The 9774-nt window shown below is 31.7% G+C and overlaps 1 protein-coding gene across 1 annotated transcript; it reads left to right on the forward strand.

The window, feature by feature from the left end:
* The first annotated feature begins 8566 nt into the window (after positions 1–8566).
* LOC145121264 (uncharacterized) lies at positions 8567–9180 on the forward strand. The gene is made up of 3 exons (XM_079057042.1): positions 8567–8658; positions 8740–8809; positions 8905–9180. Exons 1-3 carry the CDS (start codon positions 8594–8596, stop codon positions 9166–9168), a joined length of 399 nt encoding a protein of 132 aa, XP_078913168.1. The 5' UTR covers positions 8567–8593; the 3' UTR covers positions 9169–9180.
* The last annotated feature ends 594 nt before the right edge of the window (positions 9181–9774 follow it).

Genomic DNA, 9774 nt, shown 5'->3' on the forward strand with positions numbered 1-9774 from the left:
GGGGGAGAATACAAGTATTTATGTGTAGATCTATGTATTTATGCATGTTATGTGTGATTTTCTTGGCTTTTGTTGTGTTTGTGTGATAAAATCGATGGATCTATAGAAATCTAACAAAAATAAGTGAGATTCACAAACAAAAACACTCTAGACACCATACTACAAAGTTAAAAGTGTTATAAATGCCTAAGTTGTGAAAAACAAAACAAAATCTCGTATAAGGATCATTTTTGGCAAATAAACAAAAGTTTCGGACAAAAGTGACACCTACGATTTTATAAGGACTAAAAGGGTCACATTTGCTTAAAAATGAGTTTTTATAACAATCATACTTTCCAAAGGGTCAAAAGTGTAAAATTGTGCATTTTGGGCCTTAATGTGGGCCTCACGGCTTATTGGGCCCAATTTGCAAAAATATCAATTTTTGGGGATTAAAATGATATTTAATCAAAACTTGAGCCAAAAATGAGAATAAATGAGATTAGGGGCTGAAAACGACACTATCTCAAGATTTTGACCAAAAATATTAATTTTATAAAAATTGGGCCGAAAATGTTATTTTATTCAAATAAGGGCTGGAATTTTATTTTTTTGCAAAAATGGGCTGAAAATGTCATTACATGTATTTTTGGGCCAACCCCGTCATTTACTAAACATTTGGGGCGAAAATATAAGTTTTTATAAATTTATGGGCTAAAATGTTATTTTTAATTTAAAATAGACCAAAATGACATTTTATGTAAGAATAAGCCTTTAAATGTTGAAATTAATTCTTGAGGGACTTAAGGTGAAATTTTTAATAAACATGAGTTCTAATTATAGAATTTTGACGTATCGAACTAAAAATAGCATTCTAACAAAACATTGGACTTTTTATAACGTTAAGGATAAAGAATTCGACTAAACAAAATATACGATAGCAAATAAACGAAATACAACAATGGTGCGATAATTAGGCCTAGTATTTGCTATACATGTTTGTTGGGCCTTCGTGATCCATTTACATGTTTATTGGACCCAATGTATTCATCACGTGTCTATTGGGCCTTAGTGACCCAATTACATGCTAAATGGGCCTATTTAGCATTTACATGTTATTGGGCCTTAGTGGCCCATTTACATGCTAATTTAGGCTGGAAATAACTTACACGTCTAATGGGCCATTGTTTCCTTTTCTTCATGTTTTTTGGGCCTTACCTTTTTCATTTCATGCATCATCTAGTGTTCGAACTTCTAAATACATATAACATTGTACAAATTAATGTGAAAACAAATGGTATCTAGTGAGACGTGTCGGTTGACATCACTGAGTGTATGGCCGTAGCTTGTAGTTATAATCAGAGTCTCCTGGAGGGAGAGCGAGAGTTTTTGTATAGATCTATACGGGGTGACTCCCCACACCTGAGCTGTTCGCTACAGTTAGACTAGGCCAGTCTAGGGTGACAAAACCTTGATCGAAAATCCGGCGTTTGGAAAAATGCCAAGACAGACAAATCAATCACTATCATGTATGGTTATAACGACTCATATAGAGATCCATTCCCATTAAGACATTATGGAAAATTAAAAACTCGTAAGTCATAATGATACAAAACATTTCTACAGTGCAAGGACCGTGACATTTTTATAAATCAGAAAATATCGGATTTTCTGGGGAAATACTATTATTCAAATACGACTTACTTACAACAGAAAGAATACAAAGAAATTTGAACTACATTCGTATATGTTACTACTATGAAATTCACATATGCATTATACTCGATTTTCACATCATTTTTCAGACTTTTTACAGAAAATATCGGATTTTCTGGGTTTTACAAACAATACAAAGACTTTTATTCAAACATGCTTATGAACTCATCAACATTATATATGTTGAACGTTTTCAAAATAACTTGTATTCTCAGGTAACCGTTAAGCAGAAAGACTTTCAAGTGTGTATGGATTTATTTTATGTAATGTCACTCATCGTACTATTAATACTTTGGATTGATGTAATCTATGACAATGTACTTGATGTGAACAATACCAGTTGTAATATGTAATGTTTGGTGATGAATGTGTTATGTTTCATGTATATTCATTGTGATGATATTTCAATTGATAGTCACACAAGCCCTCGGACGTTTCCGCCGTCTGGTTCGGGGGTGTGACGATATCCATAAATTCGTCAGTATCATCTTTATTACAGTCATTGTTGTTTTGTACAAAAGCAACAATAGCTCTATCGGGAACTTTATTAATATATTTGAATATACACTTGATGGAAGATCCCTGATTGCACCATTCAACATTTATATGTGCTTGGTATCTTTTTAACAGGTATTTGTTGTATGGAACAACATTTTTGTTATCTAACTGGACACCAAATTTTTCGAGAAACGATCCATCGTTTTTTCTCGTATATATAGGAAAACCATTCTGATCAATTGAAGTATGTTCAGAGAAATTCTTTGTGAAGTTTTTAGAGAATTTGTTATCCACCATGCAAGGGCAATTAACTTTTTGAGCACCACATGGACCATGTATCATGGACTCCTTCACAAGTGAATACAAAGCAGGATCTTGGTGAATGTTGGGAATCTCAGCTGAAATAAATTAATGAATGTGTTCCACGGTAGGAAGCTTGTAATCAGGTTGCATGAATACACAAATATGACTGTGAGGCAAACCGGGCTTTTGAAACTCAATTGTATACACAACTACATACATAGAAATAAACAACTTTGTATTAATATATTAAATAATGTAGCAAATATAACTATATTTTAAATAAAACATGCCATTAAAATATAATATGGTTAGTATGAATAAAAAATTTTAAATATCTGCTTGAACCATGCCAAATACCGCATTCTCGTGTAGGTCTTTAATCAATGCATCAAGTTTGATCTTAAATAACCTACATAGGATATCAGGTCTATCCTCTGGATTATGCGTAGTGTCTTTAAGAAATCTTCGAACTTATGGCCATTTTGGATTGCATGTAAAGGTTATAAAAAATCAGGATATCCAAACCACTTACAAAGCGACATGACATCTAAGTAGTTTTGCATCATGTAACGCAGGGGCGGCTCAACAAGTTTGGGGGCTCTAAGAAAACCAACAATTTGGGGCCCTTTCACATTTATTATACTTAATGTTGTAAACCCTCAACCTTTATCCGGGCTTGGGACCGACAATAATAAACTAAAAATTTTATAAATGGCGAAGTTAATTTATTTATTATTATGTATATGTTTTTTGTGAATATATTTAAGATATAATTATTAATTATTTGATTAATAATAACAATCAACATTGAACAATCACCAAGATGGATTAGGATTTAGGACTATACCTGCAGCCTAACAGATTAAGGATACAATTATTCTGTAATCTATTATAAACTTGTAACCAATGAACGAATAACAATTCACAAATTCACAAAGTATAACTGAAAATATAAAATACCATTGTAGTGTAACACAGTAACAGTTAACTTTGAGTTTGGGAAAGATCAGAAATTTTTGAATAATGGACTGATGGAGTTTACCTTAGTGATAGATAAACAGATGAGTAAATGACAATAATCGATCTTTCCTTCAAAGATCAGATGGTCATATTCATAGATTGTGATTGTTTTGATTTTTGAACAATGGAGTTTACCAACAAAAGTACAAATCGTGAAAACTGAGAAGGAGTTATCATAATGTTGTTATGGAGAACAAGAGAAGCCGAGGATGGAGAAGCCTAGAATCGTGATCGTTAATCAGAGATTCACTGATTCCGAGTCTGAGAAATCGATGGAGAAGAAGAAGAAACGTCGTAGCTTATAGAAGAAAAAGAACAAAATTAGCGTGCGTGTGGGCTAGCAATCCAAATTCACTATGGTAATAGGTATTATGTATTTGGGTTAAGTGGGGCCCCTTAGAAGTGGGGGCCCTAAGCCCTATCTTTGGTCAAATACAAATAAAGTCGGCCCTGATGTAACGTGCACCACCAGTAAAAGAAGAAGGTAATATAACACGTTGGCCAAATTCCGAAATATTCTTATTCCCCCGATCTTGAAACTTATGCAATTTCTCATAAGATTCAAATCAAAGAACTTTTTGTTTCTTTCGTACGTAATATAACCTCTCGCTTTCAATCATTGTATAACCATCTACTAAAAACTGTTGAAAAATCATTCTTGAATTCGAAATCATTGAGAAAGAATTATCCCTGTCTTGAATTCTGTAAGCGAAAAATTCCCTCATTGTAGTGTTTGGACGCTTGCTATCGCTCGAAGACGTAACACCTCTATGGGGGATGTCAACTCTATAACCATCGTCACCATATGGAAATAGTAGAGGATACTGTAGAGCAAGGTAAGAAGGATGTAATTCACTGATATGGCATAGAGGTCTAGAAGAAGTTTGCACAACGATGTTTCTGTTATCAATAAAATCACCAATGTCTCCTACAATTAAAGAGGCAACCTCAGAAGCAGTTGGTAGGTTCTATGTCCTTCCATCATGTTGTCTTTTTCCAATAATTCATAACCATCCTAAAACACTTGACCAACTCGTTATTTGAATCCAACATAAGCTTCAAATATTCTATAATTTGAAGATCATTTGAATCATTAGTTGATGTAGAGGCATGCTTGCTTCCCCTGTAAATAATCTTATTTTAATATACAAATGAATAATATAAAGGTAATATTGTTAAAATGATAATAGACAGTAATAGTAAATTTGAATATATACTAGAAACATTTCTGTCTATTTGAGGTTTCATTTTCGATATCATATATGTACAACTGTGAAAATCTTGGTTGACATCCATTCGTAGGGAGAAGGCTTCCGATACTATGATAATTTTGACCGCTAAGCCTGAATAGAGATGGTGCATTTCCTTTATTAATGGATGAATCAACTTTCCCAACCATTGACGTAAATGAAAACATTGAATTGTAACGACGGATGTTTTTCATGAAATATTTTCTTTTAGAATCTATCTCAAGATAAAGTTGTTTGTAACTTTGCAGTGGTTATTTTAAAGGAGGTAGTTCTACCTTCCCATAACCACAACAGATAGAAAAGATTTTATTCTCTGTTTTTTTGCCTCTTGAAGATTCATCTTTCCATAATTTAGCATGACATAGTTCACAAACAACATTCTGATCACCATGATCTAAATAACCTGTTAAATAGAACATTATTAAAAATGTAAGTATAAAAAACTTATAATTACGAACTTCAAATATGTAAAATGTTGTTTATGATTATTACCTTTTGATATACCAACATGTGTGGGTTGGATAATATCTCCACCATTAATATCATCATCTGTCGTTAAGCCAAATATAGGTATAGGAGATATATGTGCAGACTTTCTTTCTGAGTTGTGTACTCGTGAAGAAATTTGTTTGGATGAATAAGTTTGTGTGGCCGTGGATAAATTGGTTGATTTCTTGGAATTAGAAGATGCAAAATATCCTCGGTTATTTGATAAGTATGTTGGAGCATTATGTTGAATGCTAAAAATAGCTGAAAGAAAAATAGTACGTTAATTATGTAGTTATTGTAATATAAAATAATATCGTATGTATAATAAAAAATATATGCATACCATTTGAGATATTGGAAAGTGGACTCCTAAAATTTAGATTTGAAGGAGATCACAAGGTTGTAGAATGATATTGAGGAGTCTTGTCAGAGCTGACATTTTTCTTTTGAGACGAAATATGTGTGAGCTTTTTTGAAGAGTTTAAATGTTGACGATGATTGAAGACATCACCTACATATAATTATAACTTTGTTTAATAATAATGAAAATTAAACACAATTCGGTAATTTCATAAAACTTATAGTTAAGATAATAAAAATAAGTAAATCACACAAAATAATTACCGTTCTCGGTCGTGTTAACAGGTGGCGTTGCAGACGAACTTTAACCGTTTGATATGGTAGATTTATTTTTGAATTTTCTATTATCGAAATATTTTGTCCTTAGTTTTCGTTGCTCTTTAGCTGAAGTAGAATCATTTTTTCTCTCATAATCTATAATAGAAACACAGTTTAATTAAAATATAATCTATAACCTAAGTTTCTAACTTATGTTTGTATTTATTATGATTGGTTTTTGATATACCTGCATTTATGGATTAAAAAATATGTGGACCGTTAATATGATCATCTGTTTCTTAGGTCGAATATACGTATAGGATATATATGTGCAGACTTTCTTTTTAAGTTGTGCACTCTGAAAACTGATTGGATGAGGATGTTGGACCGTTATAAGGATTGTTAGATAAAGCAGAAAAAAATATGTAACTTTTTAATCATATAGTTATTGTAATGTAAAAGAAAACTGCATGTATAATAACAATAATAAAAATTATACATACCATTTGATATATTGGATAACGGAGTCATATAATTGATATTTGAAGGAGATTGAAAGCTTGAGCAATGACATTGAGAAATTTTATTAGAGTTGGTGTTTAAATGTTGACGATGACCGAAGACATTAGCTACATATAATTTGAAATATAGTTAATAACGAAAAAAATCATTAATATTAATTAATTATATAGATATGAATTGTTTATATTATTTACGAAATAACATAGTAATTATACAAAAAAATTAACATACGAAAAAATTACCGTTATGGGTACTGTTTAAAGGTCGTGAGGTAGATGAAGTATGACCGTCTGATATGGTAGATATTTTTTTTAAATCTTCTATTATCCAAATATAGCTTCTTTAATTTTCGTCGTTCTTTAGCTGAAGTAGAATCCATAGTATATTCTATCATCTGTATATGAACATAAATATAATTAGTATTTAATATACAAATGGTACGTTAAATAAAAAGTTATGTATAATGTTATAATTATAAAAAATGTTATAAAACAAATATAAAATATGATGAATAGTTTAAAAGTATTTGAAAAAAAGGTATTGATTGTATTTTACCCTCATGTTTTTGAATCAATGAAAAAATGGATTTGAAAATGTAAAGTCATTGCAATGGCCACCATTAGTTGTTGCCAACTGTGAGATTGAATCGACATCAACCGGGAACCAAAAAAAAATATAACTTATTTTCAAAGAACATATAAAGAAATTGATAAATTAGTTACTTTTTAACTAATGAAAATCAAATTATTAAAGGATTTAATAAATAAACTAATAATCTTAATCTTAATTAAAAAAAACAAACCAATTATAAAAGTTTAATAAAACAAATACAAAACAAACAATAATAATTATGTATCATATACTCCGTATAATATTAAAGTTCATTGTTTTTTTATCACATAAAAGCTACCATAAGCACTTCTCTTCAAGATCGCAAAATACAATCAAGTAAGTGATGAAAGGATTTTCAAAAGCAAATAAACACATGGTACCAACGAAGAGTCGTGCAGCAGTGGCGGACGAGATTTGGAGAGTCCTAGAGGGTAGTGACGTCGTATGAGTCTACCGGCGGAGCTTGATCGTAGGCTGACAAACGGAGGAAAAAAGTGTAGGCGATTGTGAGACGTATTTCACTCGGTTAGTCGGCGAGAGGTTGATAGCTAAAGAAGAGGGTGAAAACAGAGAGTTGGGACTGAGAACGGAGAGGGATTAGAGCGTCATCAACGTATTTCAGCAAAAGGTTTTTAGCTTTTTTGGATCTAGGGTTTTAACTTTCTTTGAATACTTGTCGATTTTTAAAAATTTTCACTCCTCAGAGGATGGATTTTTCGTAAAAGTGAAGGCAAAGGGAAGATGTCCAAGTCAGACGTGATTGATTTTAAAGTAAAAAAAGATAAGTAATTGATTTCTCTATATATAGTTTGCTAAATTGAAGCCTGAAAACGGGGATTGATTGAAACTAATTGATTTGAAATGTTACTTCAAATAAAATTCGAATATGAAAGAATGATTTTTTTTTAATTCTGAATTAAAGCTTGAATTCAACACCAAGGTTTGCCACTTGTTCTTTCCTAACGACACTTTACTTAGCTCATATCCCAGAAACTGCTCCAAATCACATAGTTATGCAATGTTGGTTAGGTTAAAAAATAAAACAAAATGCCAAAAGACAGAAACTTATAATAGTGAATTATGGATAAAGGGTATTTTTGGAAACTTACAACCCTACGGGGCATGAACTGACCATAACAACTAACATTACACCTGATCCTATATCTAAGTTTTTTTGTAGCATAGGGTTATAACTATCATATATCCCCATTGTTCATCTACTTCCTGTTGAGTGCTAGTTATACCAATCTCAGAGCCATCAAGACTATTGGATTATGATCATAAATCCTATTAGCCGCTCCATCCCTTATGCTGAAACAGCTTGCTTCTGTCTTACACATATTCACATTCTTCTGTCTACTGTTCTTGTAGCCAAGGCGTTGAGTTTGTCCTGGAAGGAAGACATAATGTAGATAAAGGATGGATTTCAGATCTTCGAATGAAGGGAAATGCTCTGGTACTTTCACCTCACTTATTTTCACACCAATGTTAAAATTTATGATAGTTAATTTATCTCATTGTTTCTTGTTTCCATGTTGGCTCATTATTGACATATTTTACCTAGATTTGTACTTGAAGCTATTCCTATGGACATGCTAAAAAAGAAGAAACAGAGGGCTAAAGTAATTGATCTTATTATAACCGAATGCAAGTAAGCATTTATGTTGTTTCAACCAATTCTAGTACTTTTATGCTTGTATTTTTACTTAATTTGGTCTTTTTGACATTACAGGGAGATGGATTTTGATGGCATTGTTCTAGAATCTTGGTCAAGATGGGCTGATCCACACATGCGGAAACTGGTTGGTAAACTTTTTAAAGTAAAATAGTTAATAGAGGAAGTGTATGATTTCTAAGTTTAATTTTCAATTTTGATTAAATATGTTTACAAAATCAGGCACTTCAGTTTGTTAAAAAACTGGGACAATCCAAGCATGTTGTGGGGAATCTGCAATTAGTATATCTTTTTGGGCCACCACGTTCTGATAAGGTCCAAGAGTATGATTTTGGGCCTGAAGATCTACAAAGCTTGAGTGATGATGTTGATGGTTACTCCTTACTGACTTATGACTTCTCAAATCCTCAAAATCCATTTTCCAATGCACCATCGAATCTTTATTATAATCTTTACTATAGTTTCTTGAACATGATAGAAATATGATTGTACTTTATGAAAATTAGGAAACAAATTATTAAGAAACAAACACATAATATAAAGTCATCCTAAAAATTATTAAGAAACAAACAATTTAAACCAAAAAACAACCAAATCCATCAAATCTCTAACCAGAAAAATGAAAATGTTTTAATACCCTTAGGAAAAAATTTAAAGCCTGATTATTGTTCTTAAAAGGTAGGTGACCAATCACTTTTCCAACTCAACCTTGACAAGTTTATGTTGTCCAGCTTCCCTTCCTACAACTTTTGTAGTCTTTGATGACGACATGTTGTCATTGACATCCAAAACAAAATCATCCTCAAGAGCTCGCTTCAAACCTTTCGTTGCATCCAAATTCTTTTTTGGGCTTGTGGCTGTCGATTTGAAAACATTCATTAGTGTTACATTATCATCAATCTGAGATATGGCATCTTAAAATTAAAAAAGAAATATAGTATTATTAGAGGTTATGAAAGTTAAAGATAATACTAACATGTGATATTTAGATAACTTAGAGTACACCTTTATAAATATGTTATCTTGAGATTCACAATCAATGGTAACATGTTCAAACGATTGTGAATTACCTCCCTGTTCAAAACATAAATG

Source organism: Lactuca virosa, chromosome 6 (genome assembly GCF_052849685.1).
Source record: "Lactuca virosa cultivar CGN04683 chromosome 6, Lactuca_virosa_CGN04683_v6, whole genome shotgun sequence".
Classification (NCBI taxonomy): domain Eukaryota; kingdom Viridiplantae; phylum Streptophyta; class Magnoliopsida; order Asterales; family Asteraceae; genus Lactuca; species Lactuca virosa.

What these genes read in the sequence shown, in the direction of transcription:
- LOC145121264 (XM_079057042.1), top strand. Translation starts at nt 8,594, where the DNA reads ATGGACATGCTAAAAAAGAAGAAACAGAGGGCTAAAGTAATTGATCTT. An exon ending in CTTATTATAACCGAATGCAA is followed by an intron (nt 8,659 to 8,739) that starts GTAAGCATTTAT and finishes TTGACATTACAG; the next exon opens with GGAGATGGATTTTGATGGCA. An exon ending in ATCCACACATGCGGAAACTG is followed by an intron (nt 8,810 to 8,904) that starts GTTGGTAAACTT and finishes TTACAAAATCAG; the next exon opens with GCACTTCAGTTTGTTAAAAA.